This window comes from Chroicocephalus ridibundus, chromosome 16, assembly GCF_963924245.1.
Source record: "Chroicocephalus ridibundus chromosome 16, bChrRid1.1, whole genome shotgun sequence".
Lineage (NCBI taxonomy): Eukaryota > Metazoa > Chordata > Aves > Charadriiformes > Laridae > Chroicocephalus > Chroicocephalus ridibundus.
This window is the reverse complement of record NC_086299.1, coordinates 9,828,803-9,852,917: the sequence shown is the minus strand read 5'-3', so window position 1 is coordinate 9,852,917 and position 24,115 is coordinate 9,828,803. Positions and strand designations below refer to the sequence as shown.

The 24,115-nt window shown below is 58.6% G+C and overlaps 3 protein-coding genes across 5 annotated transcripts; 1 reads left to right on the top strand and 2 right to left on the bottom strand.

Annotated features, from left to right (window-relative positions):
* Nucleotides 1-1,326: 1,326 nt before the first annotated feature.
* Nucleotides 1,327-2,768, bottom strand: HSPB7 (heat shock protein family B (small) member 7). Of its 2 annotated transcripts, none has more exons than XM_063354054.1 (3): nucleotides 2,542-2,768; nucleotides 2,212-2,345; nucleotides 1,327-1,816 (listed from the first exon to the last, which is right to left on the bottom strand). In XM_063354054.1, exons 1-3 carry the CDS (start codon nucleotides 2,645-2,647, stop codon nucleotides 1,631-1,633), a joined length of 426 nt encoding a protein of 141 aa, XP_063210124.1. In that variant the 5' UTR covers nucleotides 2,648-2,768; the 3' UTR covers nucleotides 1,327-1,630. The 2 variants fall into 2 exon arrangements, with proteins under 2 accessions (XP_063210124.1, XP_063210123.1); XM_063354053.1 differs by having other exon boundaries at nucleotides 2,521-2,767.
* A 157-nt stretch (nucleotides 2,769-2,925) lies between these two features.
* LOC134524220 (chloride channel protein ClC-Kb-like) lies at nucleotides 2,926-10,600 on the top strand. 2 transcript variants are annotated; one of them, XM_063354050.1, is made up of 19 exons: nucleotides 2,926-3,295; nucleotides 3,392-3,520; nucleotides 3,643-3,771; nucleotides 3,871-4,010; nucleotides 4,121-4,198; nucleotides 4,332-4,410; nucleotides 4,491-4,616; nucleotides 4,735-4,819; nucleotides 4,939-5,040; nucleotides 5,715-5,799; nucleotides 5,882-6,058; nucleotides 6,167-6,236; nucleotides 6,782-6,892; nucleotides 6,982-7,195; nucleotides 7,281-7,414; nucleotides 7,491-7,582; nucleotides 7,667-7,750; nucleotides 7,890-7,976; nucleotides 10,336-10,600. In XM_063354050.1, exons 1-19 carry the CDS (start codon nucleotides 3,196-3,198, stop codon nucleotides 10,486-10,488), a joined length of 2,175 nt encoding a protein of 724 aa, XP_063210120.1. In that variant the 5' UTR covers nucleotides 2,926-3,195; the 3' UTR covers nucleotides 10,489-10,600. The 2 variants fall into 2 exon arrangements, with proteins under 2 accessions (XP_063210120.1, XP_063210122.1); XM_063354052.1 differs by lacking the exon at nucleotides 10,336-10,600 and adding an exon at nucleotides 8,104-8,326 and having other exon boundaries at nucleotides 2,940-3,295.
* Nucleotides 10,601-11,536: 936 nt separating this feature from the next.
* Nucleotides 11,537-23,605, bottom strand: EPHA2 (EPH receptor A2). The gene is made up of 17 exons (XM_063354123.1): nucleotides 23,602-23,605; nucleotides 22,252-22,319; nucleotides 20,894-21,557; nucleotides 20,265-20,420; nucleotides 19,844-20,176; nucleotides 19,610-19,734; nucleotides 19,062-19,221; nucleotides 18,871-18,970; nucleotides 18,703-18,758; nucleotides 18,472-18,597; nucleotides 18,202-18,384; nucleotides 17,620-17,681; nucleotides 17,284-17,493; nucleotides 17,032-17,181; nucleotides 16,706-16,899; nucleotides 13,298-13,453; nucleotides 11,537-11,814 (listed from the first exon to the last, which is right to left on the bottom strand). The coding sequence occupies exons 1-17, from the start codon at nucleotides 23,603-23,605 to the stop codon at nucleotides 11,709-11,711; spliced, it is 2,853 nt and encodes a 950-aa protein (XP_063210193.1). The 3' UTR covers nucleotides 11,537-11,708.
* Between the last annotated feature and the right edge of the window lie 510 nt (nucleotides 23,606-24,115).

Here is a 24,115-nt window from a genome sequence, read left to right as displayed (position 1 = left end):
GCCCAAAGTTATGCGATGCCTGGGCAAACCCCTTCAGGCGGGTGTGCAGAGCCAAGGTGGCATGAGGAGCCCTGCGTGGCTTTGAAGGCAGCCATTTACTGGCGTGTATTGCAAGGTACCAGTGAGTTTGGGCAGGTACAGGCAGCCCCAAAAGCATAATATTCCTATTCCTATCAACCTGTTTCCGCCTAAGGCTGGATTTCCCAGCGTGCCTGCTTAAAATGGGCCCATAGCGGGGCCAAGCTGCTGCAGGGTCGGTTCGGTGATGGGGCTCTGAGCCATCCCTTGGCCCCACTCCCTGGCTCGCAAATCTCCCCTGTGCAGAACCAGCCAGCTTTGGGGAGAAAAAGCGGGGGGGGTGTGTTTGTTCTTCCTCCTTTTGCTGGGCTTCACGGATGAGGGCCACCACTAGATGGCAATCTGTCACCGCGGCGGGTGGCTGCCTGAGCGCTGGGGTGCCCTGGGCACCCAGGGGTGGCATTTCGGGGCAGGGCAGACACGGCCCATCACAGAGGATCAACGACAGGGCATCACCCCTGCTCCTCACCCCCATGGCTCCAATTTCCTAACCTGTGCTGGGGGGTTTTGTAGCCATTAAGAGCTTTTTAAATAACTTTTATACATTTTTCCTCGCAGCATCCTGCGGTAGGGAGTCCCCCAAGTCACTGGCGATGCTGATAGGCAAACCACCTGAGGAGACGGTGGAAGAGCCGAGTGTGTTTGTGTGCGCCCCGATGCTGCAGGTGTGTTAATGCAAGTCACAAATCATCAGGGGACAAGCAGGGACAAGCTGACCTCAGAGCTTGAGCAGCAACACGAGCCGGGCGGCGTGTGGTAGCTATAAACAGCCTCTTGCCCCGACTGGGTGCCTCGCTGTTGTTTGTACACACAGGGAGATGGAGACGGGCCCTCGTGGGGGGGATTTTGGGGAGTGTTTGGCTCCCAGAAAGAAGCCCCTGGGTTTGGCAGCTAAACTGGGACCATCATCCTGGCTCATGCCACTGCCCGGGGCTTCCCCAAGGGTGATGGGTGCTGGTGGGCGAGGGGAGGAGGAGGATTTGGTGACCTTCCAGGTGGGCCAGCAGCCGAACAGCTGAGGGAATGGCTCAGAAATAGAGCGGCGGGGAAGAAATGAGTCACCCCGGGCTGGAAATAAACGGGTCTGTGGGCACCGGAGGGGAGCCAGGGCGGCTCCTTGCCTGTGTTTTTGTCGGGAAGGAGGAATCACTCACAGTACCCTTTACTGAGACACCCCTCGGGGCTGAACCCACAGCCCTTCTGGGGGAAAAGCATCAAGAAAACATTAAAAAACGGAGGAGGCAGCAGTCAGGCATTCTCAATAATTTATCACAAGCTGTATATACAGAGACAAGCTCTGGGGAAGGGAACCTCGCTCCTTACTCCCGGTGGGGCTCTTGGCATGCCGGATCTTCCCCATCAACCCTCCGGAGCTGGGACTCCCCTCTGGAATTTCTCTGGTGGGTGACGGGATGTGTCTCTCCACGCCAGCCCCCAGCATGGGTCTGACCCTGAGGGGGAGCATTCCCGTCCCCTACCCCACGTCCCACCTCCTTCCCAAATCACCCAAATAATTAATGAGGAAGGGGGGAAAAGGGACTCCCCTGACCCGTCAGATCTTGATCTCAGTCCGGAAGGTTTGCTGGACGTGGTCGGCGTGCTTGGCGGGCTGTCGCTGAGCCCGGATGGTCAACGTGCCATCGTCCCCCAGCGAGGACGATACCGATGTGGGGTCCACATCTTCAGGCAGCTGGCATTTGTGGGTGAAGGTATTCATGACGGTGCCGTCTGCAGCCAGCTGGGAAAAAAACGGGTGGAAAAGGGCGATTTTAGGGTGCAGGCGGGATGAGGGCTTGTTGTTCCCTGCCCTTGGGTGAGGCTGGCAGTCACGCCTTGTGTGTGGTGTTAATATTTATCTCCCTGAGGGGACAGGTGGGATGTGGGTGGCATTGGCGGGGGGACAAAGGTGCTTTTTTTTCAGTTCCCACCTGCTGGGAGAGGGGTGATTATAGACCATGAGTTTGTTCAGTCTCATGAGCTTCGCTCCTGCGAAATAAGGGGTGAAAAGATGAGGAAATGGTGAACTAAACCTCACTGGGGTTATGGCTGGGGCCGTTAGGAAGTCGGGTGGAAGTTGGGGGGTTCCCTGGTTGAGGATTTTGGGGGTAAGCAGGGAAGGGAGGGAGCACCCACCTTCTCGGCATGCACCTCGATCTGGTTGTTGGAAGTGGTGACGATGATGTCCTCGGGGGCGAAGTCACAGACATCCACCGTGAACTGATAGGTGTTGCCCAAGGTCTTCACTGTGCCGGTGTTGCCGGGCCGAGCTGCCGGAGAGAGGAGGGGTGTTACAGCCACGGTTCGGTGGGGGGGCCCCCCCCCCTAAACACTTCTCCCACCACTCTGACTCGCCCAAACCCTCCGGGACAGGCATGTGCCGGCACAAGGGAAGAGGAGGCATCCCAGCCCTAAAAATGGGGTGAACCCCCCCCAAAAACTCACCTGGGAACCCCAAAGTCTCACCCCGGGGGCGGACGAAGCTCCCAAAAAGCTCCATGGTGTCGGCAGGCGATGCCGACCGGTGAAAGCTGCGCTCCAATCGGAAAGCAGACGAGGATTTCCCGTTCATCCACTGCTTCGCCCCTCACCTTCGACCCCCAGCTCCTGCCGGGGAGGAAGAGCAAAGCCCCCTTCCTCGTCCTCCTCCCTGCCAAGGCGAAGCAGGGCCTGTTATTTCGGGGGGGGTGGCTTGACGTGCTTTTTAAAGCCTCGTTAAGGCTCCCGGCCGCCTGCCAGACCTCTCGTAAAACGGGCTAAATTTAGGTCTTGCGCCGGAGACGGTGGAAATTTTTCCCCTCTCCGTCCCCCCCCCCAGTGCCATGGAATGCGATGCCGGCGTTCCTGCCTATTATTAAGGAATAATAATGAGAATTAATTAAATTAGTTATTAAATACTCCTCGCCCTGGGTTGTATTTGAGGATTGGAAGCTTGGAGGTAGTGGAGGGGGCGGGGGGGAACCCGGCTCGCTCCAGCCCGAGCGGGTCCGTCAGCTTCGTCAAGGTCGTTTTTAATGAGCTCGTTTGCAAACTCAGTCCAGCGACGGAGGTTGAGGCAGGAGGACCGGTGAGGGGGTGCTGAATAAAGGGGGGGGTCCTGTCCCCCAAAACATCCCCGGGATGGAGCGCCCCGTCCCCGGGGGGCTGCAGGAGGAGGAGAGGGTACTGGTGTCGGAAAAGAGCTGGAGACCTTGCCCCAAAGCCCGGAAGAAGCTCCGAGGTGAGACCCCCACCCAAGGCCGGGGGGGAAACCTTGGGGGTGTGGGGGTATTTTTTAGGAGGGTCATCACCCCGTTGCTCCCCCCCCTCCCCGCAGGGTGCCTGGAGTGGGTGAAGCAGCAGCTTTTCCGTGTCGGGGAGGATTGGTATTTCCTCTTCATCCTGGGGGTCCTCATGGCCACCATCAGCTTCATGATGGACCTCCTTGTCTCCAGGCTCTTCGAGGGTAAACGAGGGCCTCCCCTGGGGTCCTTCACCTGCTGTTTGGGTGTTCACCAAGGATGGGGGGGGTGTCCTTTGGGGGCGGGGGGGGTGGGGGCATCTCCCTTCCCAGTGCTTCTTCTCCAGCCCACCGGTGGCTTTACCAAGAGGTTGGTGACATCTTGGTGCTCAAGTACCTCTCGTGGACCATGTACCCCATGGCGCTGGCAGCCTTCTCCACCGGCTTCTCCCAGAGCATCACCCCGCACTCAGGAGGTGAGCTGGCTGCACCCCAACATTCCCAGCTCCCCAAAACTCCCCGCCCAGTAGTGGGGGGACCCCTACAATTTGGATCCACCACCCCACCCCTTCCAGGTTCCGGCATCCCGGAGCTGAAGACCATCCTGACGGGCGTGGTGCTGGAGGATTACCTGGCCATCCAAAACTTCGGAGCCAAGGTGGTGGGGTTGACCTGCACCCTGATGTGTGGCAGCACCGTTTTCCTCGGCAAAGTGGTGAGGGATCTCCCCCCATCCCACCCCAGGTTCCCAGCATTGCCACTGGTTTCGGTCGGTGCCGCGGTGGCGGGGACACTCAGCGCTGTGTCCCCCCCCTCGGCACCCAGGGTCCCTTCGTCCACCTCTCCGCTATGGCCGCGGCATATCTGGGGAAGATGCGGACCTCGGTCATTAGGGAGTACGAGGTGGGGGTGCTTCCCCTCCAGAATTAAGAGGGGGGTCATTGCCCCCCCCCCCAGATTAGGGGGGGATTTCATTTTACTCCCCCCCCCCCCCCCCAAAAAAAATTGAGGTTATGGCTAAACCCCCTCCTTACAGAACAAGTTCAAGCAGAACGAGATGCTGGTGGCCGCGCAAGCCGTCGGGGTGGCCACGGTTTTTGGGGCGCCCATCAGCGGTGAGGACCCCCCCCCCCCATCCCACCCTGGGGACCCCCAAAGCCCTCCCTAACCCTTTCCCCGCCTCCCATTTTCCCAGGGGTGCTTTTCAGCATCGAGGTGATGTCCTCCCACTTCGCCGTGCGGGATTACTGGCGGGGCTTTTTCGCTGCCACGTGTGGCGCCTTCATGTTTCGCCTCCTCGCCGTCTTCAATAGCGAGCAAGGCAAGGCAGGGTGGGCCGGATGCTGACCCCCCCTTTTCTGCTTCCCCCACCGGGCATAGCATTTCTGGGGTGCCCGCTCCCAAAATCACACATCCGTTACTCTATCCCCTCCAACCAGAAACCATCGCTGCTGTTTTTAAGAGCGACCTCAAGATTGATTTCCCCTTTGACCTCTTGGAGACCTTCTTTTTTGTGATTTTGGGGTAAGGAGGGCCCTGCCCGTGCCCCTGCCTGCGCCCCTGCCCGTACCCCGCCTGTGCCCTGCCTGTACCCTGCCTGTACCCTGCCTGTACCCTGCCTGTACCCTGCCTCTCCTCCACAGGGCCGTCTGTGGGCTCGTGGCCTGCGCCTACCTCTTCTGCCAGCGCTGGCTGCTGGCGGCCGTCAAGGAGAACCGGCTCACGGCCAAGCTGCTGGCTACCGAGTCCGTACCGGCTGTCTGTCTGTCTGTCTGTCTCCACCCTGCCTGTCCGTGCATCTCCCCCATGCGCCCTGTGTGTCCGTGCGTCCGCGCCATGCAGCCTGCGCGTCCATGCAGCCTGCACGTCTACTGTGCGCGTATATGTGCGCCCCCCCCTCCATGCACCCTGCGCACCCTGCACCTCCACCCCACGCACGCTGGGTGTCTGTGTGTCCACTCTATGCATCCACCCTATGGACCCTGTGTGTCCGTGCGTCCATCCCATGTGCCCTGCACCTCCACCCCATGCACGCTGGGTGTCTGCGTGTCCACCCCGTGCATCCACCCCCTGCATCCTGCGTGTCTCTGCATCCACTCCGTGCACCCTGAGTGTCCGTGCGTCCGCCCCACGCTCCCTCTGTGTCCAACCCATGCACCTTGGTTGTCCGTGTGTCCGCCCCATGCACCCTGTGTGTCCATGTGTCCACCCCCCTGCACCCTGTGTATCCTTATGTCCCCCCCAGGCATCCTTGTGTCCACCCCCTACCCCGCGCCCACCCAGCCTGTGCACCTTGGGTGTCCATAGGTCCCCCCCCACGTACCCTCTTCATCCATGGGCCCCCCCCTTGCACCCTGCCCGCCCACCCCATCCGTCCATCTGTCCCCACGCCTCCCAGCCCCACCTCTCCCCCCTCCAGCAAGCCCGTCTACACGGTGCTGGTGGTGCTGCTCCTCGCCTCCATCACCTTCCCGCCCGGGCTGGGGCAGCTGATGGCCTCCAGGGTGAGTGGGGGGGGACATGGGGCTCCCCAGGGCACCCCGACACGTCCCAGCGGGTGCTCAGGATGTCCGTCTGTCCTTCCAGCTCACCATGAAGGAGTATCTCACCTCCCTCTTCGACAACCGCACTTGGGGCGAGCTGGTCCCCAACGCCTCCTTGATGGCCGACCCCCCCGGCGTGGACCGTCGGGAGCTCTGGCAGGAGTGGTGCCACCCCTCCGCCACAGTCTTCGGCACCTTGGCTTTCTTCCTGCTGATGAAGGTAGCCATGCCCCCCGCCTCCAGTCCCTATGTGCCCCCCCTGCCCCCGAGGTGGTGTCCCCGTGGGGATGACCCCCCAATTCTCGGCTGGGCTCTGCCCCCCCCCTAGTTCTGGATGCTGATCCTGGCCACCACCTTGCCCCTGCCCGCTGGCTACTTCATGCCCATCTTCATCTACGGTGAGTCTGGGCGTCTGCTGGCTTGGACTGGGAGGGACAGCCAGCCCTGGGGGGGACAGGGGGTACATCCAGCCCTTGGAGGTGGGGGTATTCAGCCCTGGCGGGGGGGACAAGGGTTGCATCCAGCACTGGGGGAGGGGGGATTGAGCCCTGGGGAAGGTTGCATCCAGTCTGGAGGGGTACAGGGGTTACATCCAGTCCCGGGGGGGGGGTAATTCCAGTCTAGGGTGGGGGTACAGGGGTTGTATCCAGTCCCAGAGGGTGTACATCCAGTCTGGGCCGGGGGTGGTGGTACAGGGGCTGTATCCCGTCCTGGGGGGTGTACATCCAGTCTGGGGGCAGAGTACAGGGTTTGTATCCAGTCTGGGGCGGGGGTACATCCAGTCTGGGGGGGGTACGGGGGTTGTATCAAGCCCTGTGGGTCAGGGGGGTTGCATCCATCCCAGGGCAGGCTGCAGGATGGTGGTCACCTCCAGCTGCACCATTTGGAGGGGGGGGGGCGTTACTGCTGGTATCTCCCCACCTTTTCCCCCCTATCATTTTAGGAGCCGCCATCGGGCGCTTAGTGGGGGAGACGGTGGCCCTGCTCTTCCCCCGGGGCCTCTGGTCAGAGGGGGACCTGCGCCCTATCATCCCTGGGGGCTACGCCCTGGCCGGTGAGTCGGTGGGGAGGGGGGGACACCCGTGAGTGGGGGACACCCACCACCCATGCACTGACATCCCCCCTCCCGGTTCTCCACGGCAGGCGCGGCTGCCTTTTCGGGCTCGGTGACCCACGCCATCTCCACGGCTTTACTGGTGTGCGAGGTCACTGGTCACCTGGGCCACGTCCTCCCCGTCGTCCTGGCCGTGCTGGTGGCCAACGCCATCACCCAGAAGCATCAACCATCCTTCTACGACGGCACCATCATCGTCAAGAAGCTGCCCTACCTGCCCCCCATCCGCAGCCGGCACATGGCGTAAGCCCCCCCCGCCTGAAAACCTCGTATTTTGGGGTGATTTGTTGCAAAATGATGGAAATTTGGGGATTTTATGGATCACCAGCTCCTACCAAGTGATGGTGGAGGAGTTCATGGAGCGCCGGGTGGTGACCTTGGCCAAGGGTGATGGCTTTGAGGAGGTGCTGATGGCCTTGGATGCCTCCGCCGATGCTGAATACCCCGTGGTGGAGAGCACAGGTGGGATGTGGGATATGGGGAGGGGGGGTCACCACAACCAGAGGGGGACATCACCAGGCTTGTCCCCGTCCCCCAGGGTCACCCACGCTGGTGGGCACCATCAGCAGGGCCCAGCTGGTCACCTTCCTCCAGAGCCACAAGCATCCCCAGGCACCCCCTGGGGAGAAGGTAAATGGGGGGGGGGTTGCGCACCCCACTGCACCCAAAAAAGCTGTTTTTCCACCCAGAAATTAACATGGCGTCTTCCCCAAGCTGGCCACCGTGGGGACGCTTGGGGACAGCTGTGCCATTGAGCCCATCATGCTCCAGCTCTCGCCATGGACCTCCCTGCACCAGGTTTGTGGGGGGGACACACACATTCTGATGGGGCTGGGAGCCACCAACCCCCCCTTCCTCCCCGATTCTGTGTCACCGCGAGGGGACATGGGGCAGGGGTGGCTTTGTCTCCACGTGTCCCTGTTGTCACCTCCCCAAGGCCCATCACCTCTTCGAGCTGCTGAAGCTGCAGCGCATCTTTGTCACCCGCGTCGGGGAGCTGGTGGGAGCCGTCAGCCGGGTGGAGGTGAGGGGCTGGGGGGGGGAGACGGGGGGGCAAGGTGGGGGAAAAGGAGGGGACAAGGGGGCAACAAGGCGGGGAGGGTGACAAGGAGGGGACGGGACCCCAACCCACCTCCTCTGTCCCCTTGCAGCTGCGGAGAGCGATCGAGGAGCTCGCCAACCCCAAGTAACGACTTTTGGGGACCCCAAGGGACCCCTCCCCGGGGACGTCACCCATGGAAAGAGCTGGGGGGGGTGTGTCCCCCCCCCGGGGGAACCCAGGCATCTGGGCTGGGGGTGGCGGTTCTCTGGCAGAGTGTGCTCCTGCATTAAATCCATCGATGATTGATGATTCACTCTTCCTCCTCCTCCTCCTCTTCCAGCCCCATGGGGTTAATTTTTGGGGGGGGGGGTGTCACACCCCCCCCCCCCCCATACCCCACAACAGCTCTCAAAACCACCCAAATCCCCCCAAAACTGCGCCCAGCCCTGGGACACGCACCGAAGTGCCCCAGTCTCTGCGACACCCCCCGCCGTGACCCCTCCTATCCTTATCCGCACATATTTATCCTTAATTAGCGCAACTAATAAGGGCGGTGGGTGCTTTGTAACCCCAAGATTCTGGGGAAAATGGGGTGCTGAACCTCCCCCCCCCCCCCCCAGGTCTTTGGTGCCACCCCCAAACTGGGGTGCAGTGTTTTTGGGGGAGAGCGGAGGGTGTGGCAGGTGCTAACGAAGACGTAATTAAGCCCGCCGGGGTAATTATGCTCAGCAGAGCAGGTTGGGCGAGGCGGGCATGCCCGGGCCCAGCCGGAGGAGAGGTGAAGTGGGGTCAGCGCCAGGGAGACACCCCAAAACTGGGGCGGGCGATGGGAGAGGCGCCGGGATGGGTGCTGGGGTGGGGGTGAGGCTGCTGGGAGCAGGGCTGGGCTGTAGCACCCATGTGCCCCATGGAGGGTGCTCGGTGGGGTGAGGGGGACCAGAGCACCCATGGAAGGTGCTCAATGGGATGAGGGTGCTCGAAGGGTGATGGGACCACAGCACCCACGGAGGGTGCTCAGTTGCTCAGTGGAGAATGGGGACCACAGCACCCGTAGTACTCATGGTGGGTTCTCAGAGGGGTGAGGGGACCATGAGGAGAGGGACCAGAGCGCCCGTGGAGGGTGCTCGGTGGGGTGAGGGTGCTCGGTGGGGTGATGGGACCACAGCATTTGTGTCATTTGAGAGTGATGCTCAATGGGGCGTGGGGACCACAGCACCCATAATACTCATGGTGGGTGCTCAGTGGGGTGAGGGAACCATGAGGAGGGGAACCAGAGCACCCATGGAGGGTGCTCTACGGGGTGAGAGTGGTCATAGGGTGATGGGACCACAACACCCACATCACTTGAGAGTGATGCTCATAGGGCATGGGGTCCACAGCACCCATATCACCCATGGAGGGTGCTCAGAGGGGTGAGGGGACCATGAGGAGGGGGACCAGAGCACCCATGGAGGGTGCTCAATGGGATGAGGGTGCTCGAAGGGTGATGGGACCGCAGCACCCGTGGAAGGTGCTCCGTTGCTCAGTGGAGAATGGGGACCACAGCACCCGTAGTACTCATGGTGGGTGCTCGGTGGGGTGAGGGGACCATGAGGAGAGGGACCAGAGCGCCCGTGGAGGGTGCTCGGTGGGGTGAGGGTGCTTGGTGGGGTGATGGGACCACAGCATTTGTGTCATTTGAGAGTGATGCTCAATGGGGCGTGGGGACCACAGCACCCATATCACCCATGGAGGGTGCTCAGTGGGGTGATGGGACCATGGGGAGGGAGATCAGAGCACCCATGGAGGGTGCTTGGTGGGGGTGAGGGTGCTCACAGGGTGATGGGACCACAGCACCCATGGGTGATGCCCCCATCCCTGTCTGTCACCCCATGTCTGCTCCCATGGGGATTAGGATGGGAGTTTTGCCAAAAACCGGGGTGACAGAGGTGGCGGGGGGAGGGGAGGGGGGCACACCCCAAAGGCCCCGCTCACTCCGTGCCTCAGTTTCCCCAGCACCCTTATCCGGCCCCGCCATAGGCAAACAGAGATAAGGCGCTGCCACGCACCCAAATCTGACGTTTTTTCCCCCCCCCGGCTCCTCCCTGGGCGCTGCTGGACTTTGAGCCGGGACCAAGGGCGGCATCAGGGCTGAGACCGGCAAACTCGTGACACGCATGGGGCACCTAGGGGGCCCGAAGCCCTGAAACAGGGCAAAACCCACCCAAACAGCAGCTTTGGCAGTAGGATGCTGGCGTCTCTCCTCCCCCCCCCCCCCGCCAAACCACACCCCCCCTTTTTTATGGTTTTCGGGGCGGGGGGGGGAAAATAAAATTCCCTTTTCCGGCTTTTTTCCACCCAGTTATTTGCAGGCACCAGGCAGCCGTCCCCGCTGCGGCTTGGCTTTGGCTTTGGGGGAACGGCGGGTGATGAAAAAGCCAAATTCCTCCTGGGTTTCGCTGAGGAAAAGAGGCCCCGGACGGGAAATGCTCCTCGAGCTTGTGCAACCCCTTAAAAGCCCTTTAACCCCCCCCCCCCACTTAAAAACTGATAAACCCTTAAAAAGCCTTGAAACCCCCTTTTAAAAGCCCTTAAAATCCCTTACCCCCCTCCTTAAAACCCCTTAACCCCCCCTTAAATATCACTTTAAACCTCCTTAAAAAACTTTCACCCCCTTAAAAATGCTTTAAAATGCTTTAAAACCCCATTAAAACCCTTTATAAACCGTCTTTAAAGCCCCCCCAACCCCCTTTAAAATCCTTTAGGCCTCCTCAGACCCCTTTAAAACCCCTGAAACCCCCTTAAAAATGCTAAAACTCCATTAAAATCCCCCTTAAAAACACCTTAGAACCCCTCAAAAACCTTTTAGAACCCTTTAAAAATCCTAAAACACCCTTAAAAACTCTTTAAAACCCCTTAAAACACCCTCAAACCCCCTTAAAACCAGGGACAAACCCCCCCCCCCCAATCCCTCTTCGCCCCCCCAATTCCTGCAAGCCACTGGGAAACGAGGATATTATAGAAAAAAAAACACACCAAAAAACGTATTTTTATTTGAATCAAAACCCCACAAAAAATCCCCCAAACCCCTGAAAATCCACAAAAAGAAAAAAAAAAGGGAATAGTAATAATAAAAAAAAAAAGGCAACCGGGTTTTTTTTTTTTTTTTAATTTTTCCCCTTTTTTCTCTCCCGAATCTGACGCGACCTTCACTTCCTCGCAATAAATATACAAAAATAGAATAAATTAGGTTAAAAAATAAAAGGGAAAGGTTAACACTGGCAGATCAGCGTTAAAGGGGAAAAAATTCCACCCAAAACCCGGCGGGAGAGGAATAAATAGGGAGGGAAAAAAAAAAAAAAAAAAAAAGGCAAAAACGAGACAGTTTTGGGGCTGAGCCCTTTTCTTTTTTGAAATGTGGGGGGGGAAGGGGGGGGAAGGGGGGGGAAGAGAAAAACTCCCCCAAACCCCCCCCCCCAGCCCAAAATGAGCTTGAAATTTAATTTTCTTTTTTTTTTTTTGGGGGGGGGGGGGGGAGGAGGAGGAGGAGGATGGGGGTGGCACCTCTTTCATCCCCAACCCCGAGGATAATAATAATAATAATACTATAAAAAAAAACCCTTAATAATAATAGAAATAATAAATAAACCCCTCGGGGAGGAGGAGGGGGGAGGGCGTCTTCATTTGGTTGATTTCAAGTCTTTTGGGGCGGACGAAGGTGGGGGGGGGGGGGGTTTAAATGGGGACCCCCCCGGCGCCGACCTGCTCCTGCAGCCCCAGCAGGCTGTAGGCGATGCGCTTCTGGTGCCCCGGCAAACGCACCCCGATTTTCTTGATATCTCTGGAAATAAGGAGAAAAAAAAAAACAACAAAAAAACCCAATAAAAATCAGGATTATTGGGGTAGAAAGAGCCCGAAAAGGGGCCAGGTGGGAGAGGGGGTTTGGGGGGGGGAGCATCCCATGGGGATCCCTCCCTGAGCATCCCGTGGGGACGATCCAGCCCCAAATCCTGCCCTGGGATGGATCCAGCCCTGAGCATCTTGTGGGGCCAGAACCAGCCCCAAATATCCCCCCCCCCCCCCCCCCCCCCCAGGGATGGATCCAGCCTGGATCATCCTGTGGGGTCAAATCCAGCCCCATATATCCCCTCCCAGGGATGGATCCGGCCCTGAGCATCCCTTGGCACAAATCCAGCCCCCCAAACTCCCCAGAGATGTATCAAGCCCCGAGCATCCTGTGGGGCCGAATCCAGCCCCAAGCACTTCCTGGGATGGATCCAACCCGGAGCATCCTATGGGGCCAGATCCAGCCCCAAACACCCCCTGGAGATGGGGCTGAATCCAGCCAAGCATCTCCTGGGAGGGATCTGGCCCCAACCCCCCTGTTTCTGGGGACCCATCACTGCCCCCCCCCACCCCCTGCCCCCGGCCATTCCCGGGGGACAGACAGACAGACACAGCTCGTCCCGACCTCTCCGGCCGGATCCTGGCCAGGGAATGTCTAATTTTATCCCATCCCTTCGGGCAACGACGCCAACGCCACGAAGTGGTTTCCTTTCCCAGCACGTCCCTGTCCCCATGGGAGCTGGGAGGGGACAGTAGGGGAGCACCAAGGGGACAGTATGGAGACACCAAGGGGAAGTATGGGGACATCATAGGGACAGTATGGGGACACCAAAGGGAACACACCATGGGGACACACCAAGGAGACAGCACAGGGACACCAAGGGGACAGTATGGGAATACCAAGGGGACAGCATGGGGAGAGCATGGGGACACCCCATAGAGATGGTATGGGGATGGTATGGGGGACAGTATGGGAATGCCAGGGGGACACCATGGGGATGCCAAGAGGGAGTATGGGGACAGTATGGGGACTGCAGGGGACACCCATCATAGGGACAGTATGGGGATGGTATGGGGACACCATGGGGACAGTATGGGAATACAAGGAGACAGTATGGGGACACCAAAGGGACACCATAGGGAGAGTATGGGGACACACCATAGGGACACCAAGGGGACAGCACAGGGACACCAAGGGGACAGTATGGGAATACAAGGAGACAGTATGGGGACACCAAAGGGACACCGTGGGGAGAGTATGGGGACACACCATAGGGACAGCATGGGGATGGTATGGGAATACCAAGGGGACACCAAGGGGACACGCCATAGGGACAGCATGGGGAGAGTATGGGGACACCAAGGAGACAGCACGGGGAGAGTATGGGAAAACCATGGGGACAGTATGGGGACACCAAGGGGACAGCATGGGTTGAGTATGGGGACAGCAAGGGGACACCACAGGGATGCGGACTCACTCGCTGGTCATCTGCAGGACCTTCTCGATGGTGCTGTAGCCCGAGGCCATGAAGTGCTCCGTGTACTGGGGCATCCTGATGGACTCCAGCCACTCGGGGACGGAGCGGAAGGGGACACCCTCCGAGCCGCTGGTGCTGGGCAGGCGGATGGAGACCCTGGGTGGGGGGGAAGGCAAGGGGGGGGCGTGAGAAACAGGGAGGGGAACGGTGCCAAAAATGATGTCAAAATGGAAAGACGCAAAAAGAAACGCAAAAGCGGAAGGGTATGAAAAAACGACGCGAGAAGGGAAGGACGCCAAAGTAGTGCGAAAATGGAAAGACGCAAGAAATGGTGCAGAAAGGGAAGGCCGCGAAAACCACGCAAAAATGGAAAGACGCAAGAAATGGCGCAAAAAATGATGTGAAAATGGAAGGATGCAAAAAAATAACGCAGAAATGGGCAGATGCAAAAAAAAAGATGCAGAAACTTGAAGATGCGAAAAGTAATGCAAGAACGGAAGGATGCAAAAAATGGTGCGAAAAGTAGAAAGATGCAACAATAGAAGGATTCAAAAAGCGACGCCAAAAATAATGCGGAAATGCAAAGATGCAGAACGTGACGCGAAAATGGAAGGGTGCAAAAAAAAGAATGCAGGAATGGAAAGGCGCAAAAAATCTGCGAAAAATGGAAGGGCGCAAAAAATCATGCGAAAATGGAAAGACGCGAGAAATGATGCGGAAATGGAAGGGTGCAAAAAACGGTGGGGAAATGAAAAGCTGCAAAAAAAATAACGCAGAAATGGAAGGATGCAAAAGATAATGCCAAAATAGAAGGATTCGAAAAATGACGCAAAAAATAATGCAGAAATGGAAAGGTGCAAAAAAAATAACGCAAAACATTGAAAGGTGCTAAAAGTAAGGCAAAAATGGAAGGACGCAAAAATGGAAGGGTGAAAAAATCATGCGGAAATGGAAAGACGCAGAAAATAACGCAGAAGTGGAAGGATGCAAAAAATAATGTGAAAAGAGAGGAAAAAAAAAAATGCACAAATGCAAAAAAAGCAAGAAAAGTGTAAAGAGGCGGAGACGCACGAAAGGACGCCCCAGTGCAAAGACGCAGGAAATAACGGCAAAAGCCCGACACGGGGAGAGGTGACGCGGAAGTAAAAAAAGTGTAAAAAAAAGAACGCAGAAACGCGAAGACGCAAAGAGTAATGCAGAAAGTGGAAATGCAAAAAAAAATAATAATAAGGCAAGAATGCCGAAAAGGGAGAAGTGACGGCGGAAATGCGAAAAGGAAAAGAAAAGGTGGAAATGCGCAGATGTAAAGAAGCAGGAGAGAACCCAGGAATGCAAAAAACTAATGCAAAAACGCAAAGAGGTAGAAAAGAAGCAAAGAATATATAAAACGGGAAAATCAAGTGAAAGAAGGCCAGATGCGAAGAGCAACGCGGGGATGCAAAAAAGTGCCATAAAGAAGCGCAAGAATGCGGGGATGCGAGAGGCGACGTGAGAACGCAGAACTGCCGAACCCGCGCAAAAAAGTGCAAAAAAACCCCAAAAAAACAAACAAAAAAAAAAAGCCGAGATGCAAAAAATAGTGCAAAAATGCACCGATGCGAGACGCAACGCGAGAACGGGGAGACGCGATAGGGAAACGTCGGGACGCTGAGATGCAAAATAGCGACGCAAAAAATGCAGAGGTGGAAAAAGCGACGCGAGAACGCCCCGGTGCAAGGAGGAGTGCGGGAACGCAAAACCGCAAAAAATAAAAAATTAAAAAAAAAAAAAATTGCAAAAAAAAAAATAAATGCAAAGGTGCAAAAAGGGAATGCAAAGGTGGAAAAAAGTGCCAGAATGCCAAGGCGCGAAAAGCAAGTAAAAATGCAAAGGTGCAATAAAGAAGCGCCAGAATGTGGAGATGCGAGAAGCGACGGGAGAATCGCAAAACTGCCAACCCCATGCAGAACATGCGAAGGTGCAAAAAAGTGCAAGAACGGGGCGATGCAGTAAGGAAACGCAAGAATGCGGAGATGCAAAAAAGCAACGCAAAGACGCAGAGGTGGAAAAAGCGAAGCGGGAACGCCCAGGTGCAAGAAGGAGTGTGAGAACGCAAAACTGTAAAAAAAAAAAAAAATAAAAAAAGATGCCAAAAAATGCGAAGGTGCGAAAACACGCAAGAATGCCGAGGTGCAAAAAAAAGCAACGCAGGAACACAGGGATGCCGAAACGAGCGTAAAAACGCTGCGACGCAATAAAGAAGCGCGAGAATGCGGGGATGCGAAAGAGCGTGCGGGAACGCGGATGCAAAAAAGCAACGCAAAAAATGCAGAGATGGAAAAAGTGACGCGAGAACGCCCAGGTGCAAGGAGTGCGAGAACGCAAAACAAAAAAAAAAATTGCAAAAAAAAAAAATTTGCAAAAAAAAAAACCCTGCAAAAAAAAAAAAAACCCTGCAAAAAAAAAAAAACCCTGCAAAAAAAAAAAACCCTGCAAAAAAAAAAAAAACCCTGCAAAAAAAAAAACCCTGCAAAAAAAAATGTGCAAGAATGGGGCGAGGCAATAAAGAAACGCAAAAATGCCGAGACGCAAAAAAACGAGCGCAAAAAGCAACGCCAAGACGCGAGGGAGCGTGGCAAGAGAGACGCAAAACGCCAGGCAAGAACGCGAAGGCGCAAAAAAGGCCGGGGAAAAAAAAAACGACCCAACAAAGTGCAAGAAAAAGAGTGCAAGAATGTAGAGACGCGAAAAGCGACGCGAGAAGGCGCGAAAAAGGAGTGCAAGAATGCAGAATTGCGAAAAAAACGATGCCAAAAAATGCAAAGGGGCAAAAAAGCGTAAGAACGTTGAGATGCCAAAAAGCAACGCGAGAATACCGGGATGCAGCAACGAGCGTAAAGACACAGGGATGCCATAAAGAAGCGCGAGAACGCGGCGATGGCGAGGAGCGATGCGAGAGCGCCAAAACCCTCAAACCGATGCGAAAACGCCAAGGCGCAAAAAAAGCGCAGGAATGCCGAGACGCAAAAAAAAAAAAAAAAAAAAGGCGATGCCCAAAATGCCGAGATGCAAAAAAACGAGCGGCAAAAAAACCCCCCAAGACGCGAGAGAGCGTGGCACGAGCGCAGAGACGCAAAACGCCAGGCAAGAATGCGAAGGCGCAAAAGAAGGCCAAAAAAAAAGGCAAAGTGCAGGAAAAAGAGTGCAAGAATGTGGGGACGCGAAAAGCGACATGAGAAAGGAGTGCAAGAACGCAGAACCACGAAAAAACGATGCCAAAAAAATAACCCCCCCCAAACCCACCCAACCCCGCGACGGCGCGCGAGGGCGTGGAAGAGCGCGACACCGCAGATTGCGTCCCCCCCCGGCTCCAATCCTCCCACCCCCTCCCCGGTCCTCGCCCCGTCCCGTCTCTCCCCCGGAGCTCACCGGGGGTCAAAGTCCGCCAGCGCCTTGAGGGACTCGGGGGCGCGGATGAGCTTGTCGAGGATGCTGACGATGTCGGCGAATTTGGGGCGCCGGCCACGCTCCTGCTGCCAGCACTGCATCATCAGCTGGTAGATGGCGGAGGGACAATCCAAGGGGGCCGGGAGGCGGAAGCCCTCGTTGATGGCCTTCATCACCTACAAGGAGGAGGAGGAGAAGGTTGAGTGGTGCTTCTCTCCTAAAAGCCGTCTGTTTGCAAGGACACCCCCCCCCCCCCCGCCCCGCCCTGCCCCCAAAAATTGGTGAGGGGGAGGAAGGTGGATGCTGACCTCGTGGTTTGAGAGCTCCCAGTACGGTCGCTCGCCGTAGGACATCACCTCCCACATGACGATGCCGTAGCTCCAGACGTCGCTGGCGGAGGTGAACTTGCGGTAGGAGATGGCTTCGGGTGCCGTCCAACGGATGGGGATCTTCCCGCCCTGCCGCAACATTGGGGGTCAACCCTGCACCACCCCACCCCACCCCCCCCCAAGAAAGCAAAACCCCACCGTGGCCAACCATCCCACCTTGGTGGCACTTACGCTGGTGGTGTAGGTGGCTTCAGGGTCATCTTCCAACACCCTTGAGAGCCCAAAATCGGACACCTTGCACACCAGGTTGCTGTTCACCAAGATGTTGCGGGCGGCCAGATCCCGGTGGACGTAATTCATGTTGGCCAAGTACTTCATGCCGGCGGCGATGCCCCTCAACATCCCCACCAGCTGGATGACGCCAAATTCCCCTTCTTTTTCCTGGGAAAAGGGGAGAATCCGGCCTCGAATCCATCTCTCGTCTCGCTTCCCGTGGTGGGTTGTGGCGGTTCCACCACCCGGTAATCCTTGCCCCGGGGGAGGAGGTTGCCATCACGCTTCACCTACCCGCAGGAATTTATCCAGCGCTCCGTTCTCCATGTATTCCGTGATGATCATGAAGGGCTTGTCTGTACGAAGCAAAAGAGAGACCCAAAATGGGTAAAACTCCCCCAAACTCCCCCCAAAACCCCCCCAAAAAAGCCCAAGCAAAAAAGCCCCAACCCGCCCCGAACAACGACAAAAAAAAAAAAACCCAACCCCCCCCAAAACCCCAACCTCCCCCCGCCAAATCCACCCCCAACCCTCAAAATAAAACCAAGTAAAAAAAAACACAAACAACCCCCCCAAAAAACCCAACCCCCCCAAAACCAACCGCCCAAAACAAAAAAACGAACCCCCCCCAAAAGAACCCACCTCCCCCCCAAAAAAAACCCAAACCACAACCCACCCTCAACACCCCTCCAAAATCCCATCCCCTCCCCCCCCCCCAAAAAAAACCCCAACACCCCCAAAAAACCTCCCTCCCAACCTAACCCCCCCACAAAACCCCACCCATCGTTGCTCAGAACGCCCTATTTTTGCATAGCCTTTTTTTGGGGTGTTTTGCAGGGAAATTGGAGGTTTTCTTGGGGGGGGACGGACACTCACACTTGGAGACGACCCCTTCCAGGCGGATGATGTTGTGGTGGCAGAACTGGCCCATGATGGTGGCTTCGCTCAAGAAGTCCACCCGTTGCTTCTCCGTGTAGCCCACCTTCAAGGTCTTGATGGCCACCGGCACCTCCTTCTTACCACGTTTCAGGGTGCCCTTGTAGACCTCCCCAAATTCACCTGCTCGGAGAAAGGGGGGATGTTTGACCCCCACCCTGGTCCAATTTTGGGGTGTCTTCGGGGAGACAAAGACACCTGATGACCTACCGGCACCGATGACCTTCTGGCGGGTGATGGAGGATGGAGGGATCTCGGTGGTGAACTTCAGCATGGCCTGGTTGGGGTCTTCGTAGGTGTGAGGGTCAACGTAGGTCTTGAGGGGCTTCAGCTGGTCTGTGGGGTGCCGGGAGAGGTCAGCACCCATGTCAACCCCCTACCCATCCCCGCTGACCTCATCTGTGGATGAGGTTGATCATCCGTTGACATCCCATTCCTCACCTGACTTGGAGAAGTAGACATCCTCAACGGACTGGCGTGGCCGTGACCTCCTCCTCCTGCAGAAAAGCAGCATTTTGCCCCTAAAAATCACCCCTTGCCCATCTTTGGTGGGGTGGAAAAATGGTATTTTGGGGTTTTGGGGTTTCTTTTTTTTTTTTATGTCCTTACCGCCGGAGAACATAGAGGAGAGCGGCCAAGAGGAGGACGACGAAGACGACACCAGCGACGGAGCCGCTGATGACAGCGGCGGATGCCATGGCCTCAGAGCCTGCAGGGACAATTCGGGGGGTGTTTTGGGGTGACCATGCACCCCCCGGACCTCCCCATCCCAAAATTCTGCCCCCCTCCTTGGTCCTCACCCTCGGGCAGGGTCTCAAATTCATGCTGGGGACTGTAGGCGCCGTGACCGTCCGGGGTGAGCGCCTGGACCCGCACCACGTAGGCGGTGGCAGGGGACAACTTGGGGATGGTGACGGAGGTGCCCTCGCAGCGCAGGACCGAGTAGCTGTTCTCGTCCACCTGGGGACATGGGTGGGGGAAAGGATGGAGGTGACACGGGTGGAGGGGTGACACGGGTGGAGGGGTGACACGGGTGGAGGGGTGACACGGGTGGGGACAAGGGTGGAGATGACACGGATGGAGGTGACATGGATGAGGGCAAGGATGGAGGTGACACGGATGGAAGCGACATGGATGGAAGCGACACGGATGGAGAGGTGACACGGATGGGGACAAGGATGGAGATGACACAGATGGAGGTGACATGGATGAGGGCAAGGATGGAAGCGACACGGATGGAAGCGACACGGATGGAGAGGTGACACAGGTGGGGGCAAGGATGGGGGAAGGACATGGATGGGGGGATGGATTTGGGGGTGGGGGGACGAAGCCATGACTCGGGACGGACCTTCTTGCTGTAGGTGACCTCGTACTTCCAGACCCGACTCTGCTGCCGTGGTGGCACCGTCCAGGAGAGGACCAAGGTGGTGGCCGTCCGTCCATCCAGGCTCACAGATGTCACCCGGGGTGGCTCTGCCATGGGGACAAGGATGTCAGGGGGGTGTCCCCATGGGGGACAGGGCCATCACGGAGGTGTCCCCATGGTGGAGGGAAGCTGTGGGAGATGCTGGTGGCCCCTTACCCGTCTGGTTGACGCTGATGGTAGCGGTGGCCACGCTGCGGTGGTGGCTGTAGGGTGACACCCCGTTCCGGGCTTCGACGGTGAAGGTGTAGTTGACGTGCGGCTCCAGGTCGGTGACGGTGACCCCCGTCCCAGTCAACCCCCGGGGGGGCTGCGAATAGCGGACCCCCCCGTCGCAGGGACGGCACTCCCCGCTCTCCGGCCAGCACTGCTCGCAGGTGACGCTGTAGGTGACATCCCCACGGCCACCCGGGTCGGAGGGGGGGGACCAACGTAGCTGTACCGAGGCCCCCAGCCCCACGGCCGTGACGCCTTGGGGGGGCGAGGGAGGACCTGGGGGGGGGACAGAGAGCAGAGAGGGGGTGTCAGGGGGGGATGGCCATGCCGTGCCTCAGTTTCCCCCCCTTCAAGTGTCACTTACGGGTGCAGGGGTCGTCGGGGGGGTCGTCGGGGGCGCGGAAGAAGCCGTCCTGGCAGGGGCAGGCGGCGGCGGCGGCGGGGGAGGGCAGGGTGTGGGGCGGGCAGGGCTGGCAGCCGCTGGGGGACACGGTGGCCTTGAAGGAGCCGGGGGGACAAGCTGGAGGCGGGGGGACGACGGGGGGGGACACAGACGGGGACACAAACACACAATGACATCAGTGAGACCCCCCCAAATCCCCCCTCCCCACCCACGGCATCCTCACCCAGCTGGGTTTGGGGCTCCCCCTCTCCCCCCACCCCCAAGCACCCAGAGTGGGGATTTTGGGGTATTTCACCTTATTTTGCAGCTTCTGGTATTATTGGGACACCATCTCCCCCCCTCCCCCCCCCAGCCCATCCCTCTGAGCCCTGCCGCGCTCGCTGCGCTAGTGACGCTCGAGGTCGAGGAACCAGAACGGGGAATTTTGGGGCCAACACCTCATTTTCCCGCCTCCCCCTCTTCTATCCCCTGGCACGCGCTGAGCTGGGGCGTCCTCAAGGCTCCTCCAATCCCCCAACCCACGTCTCCTTACCCCCCCTCTTCCCGCCCCCAAATCCCAATTTACCCCCCTCTCCCCCACCAAGCGCTACCTTGGCAACTGTCTCCCACTTTCTCGTAGCCGGCCCGGCACAGGCACTCCCCGATGGGCACCAACCACTCGCCGTCGGCGTTGCAATGCAGCGCCGGGGCTTGGTCGGCCACCGCCTCCTCCACGCAGGTCCCCCGCACCTCGGCCAAGGTCTGCGAGTCGACGCCGGCCACCGTTTCGGGAAAACGAGCCATACCCCGTAAAACAGCCGGGCACCTCTTGTAATAAATCCGTACGGAAAGCAAAGCCACGCAAGCTCCCAAATCCTGGAAGGCCAAATAGAACCCTTTGCGACGGAGAGGTCCCACCGATCGCACCTCCACGTTGAGTTTCACGTTGCGGGAAGCAAAGTCGTCCTGGACGGTGATTTCATCCGGAGCGATGGTGTCGATCTTCTTGAATTGGCGCTTCTGGAAGTTGGTGCCGTAATCCACGTCGGATTCGGCGTAGTAGAGGTTGAAGGTCTCCTTGCAGGAGCCGCCGCCGGCGGTGGGGAAGCTGTTGCAGTCGCGGACGGTGAATTGGAGTTCGATGAAGACGCGTTGGGCCACCCCGCGGTAGATCCAGTTGGTGCGGAGCCAGTTCTCCTGCTCGCCCTCCAGCACTTTGCAGACCGAGTAGATGTAGATCAAGGAGTCGTTCAGCACGTACTGCAGCAGGTCCCACTGTCACCCCCCGGAGAGAAATGAAGGTCTACTTGGGGGGAGGGGGAAACTGAGGCAGGGTGGGTGGTGCCCCTGGTCCCCGTGGATGCACTTGGCCTCATCCCCATGGATGGCCCTGTGTCCATCCCCATGGGTGTCCCTGTCCCCATGGTGGTCCTCAACCCAACGGAGGTCCCATCCCAATGGAGGTCCCCATCTCCATCCCCATGGAGGTCCCCATCCCAGTGAAGGTCCCCAACCCCGTGGATGGCCCCATCTCCATCCCCATGGAGGTCCTCAACCCCATCCCAATGGAGGTCCCATCCCCATGGAAGTCCCCATCTCCATCCCCATGGAGGTCCCCATCCCAGTGAAGGTCCCCAACCCCATGGATGGCCCCATCTCCATCCCCCTGGAGGTTCTCACCCCAGTGAAAGTCCCCAACCCCGTGGATGTTCCCATCCTCATGGAGGTTCCCATGCCCAGGGATATTCCCAACCCCATCCTCATGGATGTCCCCATCCCTATGGAGGTCACCATGGGTGTTCCAATCCCCATCCCCATGCTGCTCTCCCTCCCCATGGATGCCCTCGTCCCCATCCCCATGGAGGTCACTATCGCTATCCCCATCCCCATGGATGTCCCCATCCCTGGTGTGGGCTCTTGGGGCAGTGGTGGTCTATGGGGCCGGATGCCTGGGTCCCCGGCTGCTCACCCCTTTGCCGTAGGGCTGGGCGAGCCAGCCCAACTCCCCCTGTGCCTTGGCGAAGTCCAGCAGGACCACTGTGGGGAGAGGAGAGGGGCATTAGCAGGGTGGGCGCAAAGCCTGGGAGATGCCACCAGGACCCACGGATGGCCCCAGGACACGCAGATGCCAGCAATACACCCAGACGCTTCTTGGACCTGTGGATGTTCCTGGGACCTATGAACGTCCCCCAAGACCCACAGATGCACCCAGGATCCATGGATGTCTCTGGGACCCATGGATGTTCCCCAGGACCCATGGATGCACCCAGGATCCATGGATATCTCTGGGACCCATGGATGTCCCCTAGGATCCATGGATGTCCCTAGGACCCATGGATGTTCCCCAGGACCCATGGATGTCACTGGGACCCACAGATATTCCCAGGACCTATGTGTGTATCCCTGGGACCCACGGATGTCCCCCTGGACCCATAGATATCTTCAGCACCCCCAGAGTCCCCAGGTCGCAAGGATACCCCTAGGATCCACAGATGCACCCGGACTCCACGGATGTCCCCAGAACTTGTGAACAACACCTGGGACCCACGGATGCCCCCGGGACCCACAGATTCGCCTGGGACCCCCACAAGAAGACCCCCAGGGACCCCCCACCCCCCAGAAAAAAAGAAGGGAAACGGAGGCAGAGCTGTGCCCCATGGCGAGGCCGGGCAGACCTGCCGTGGCACGCCGGCCGCCCCGGCGAGGGCGGTGGCCGGATCCAGCGCCCGGGAGAGGAAGAGGAGGCCGCCGAGGGCCGGGAGGGAAGCGCTGACGGGTGGCCCCCCCCCCCGTCGGTGAATCACCCCCCAGGAATGCGCCCGGACGCCTGGGTTCACGCCGGTGGGACGGGTCCCAAGGGGGTGGGGGAGTTTCAGGGACGGATGCCCCCCGCCCCCCCCCCCCACCACCTCAACCCCCTCTGCTGAGAACGGCCGAGCTCGTGACATGCCCCAAGAGGGTAAAGTCTGGGGGGGGGGAACCCCAAGGGCCTGGCTGGGGGAGGGCACGCATGGCTCTGTGTCGTGCCCCCCCCCTCCCCATGCCCAGGGTCAGGAAGGATGCCGGGGCGGATATCCCGGCGTTCCTGCGGCTGGAAATCCCCCCGCATGCCTCCGGAGAGCGGAAAGCCGGCAGGAGGCTGGCGCGTGAGCTGAGTTGGTGGGTTCCCTGCAGGGTGTCCCGTTCCCCGCCCCCCCCCCCCCCCGGTGACACCCCCCCCTCCCCAACCCCCGCACCCCGGGCTGTGGTGGGGCTGAGTCAGGGGAGAAACCCGGGGCTGTGGCTGTTGAGTCAAGGGGCGCAGCACCCAAGGGCGCACCCATGCCCGGGGCCATCACCATCTGCATCTGCACCCCCTCTGCCGCGGCTATCGCCATCACCACCACCATGAACATCTCCACCGCCATCGTCACCACGGCCATCACCGCCATCACCACCTCCATCAACGTCTCCATCACCAGCAACATCTCCACCACTATCATCACCGTGGCCATCGCCACCACCGTGGCCATCGCCATCATCACTGTGGCCATCACCACCACCGTGGCCATCACCATCATCACCGTGGCCATCACCACCACCGTGGCCATCGCCATCATCACCACGGCCGTCACCACCACCACGGCCATCACCATCATCACCACGGCCGTCACCACCACCACGGCCATCATCACCACCTCCACGGCCATCACCACCACCTCCACGGCCATCACCAGCTGCAGCCCCTACAACACCATCCCCTTCCCACTCCTCATCTGGTCTGCCATCTCCATCACGCCCTTCACCCCACCTGCAGCCCCACCACCATCCTCCTCTGCATCCGCAGCCCCATC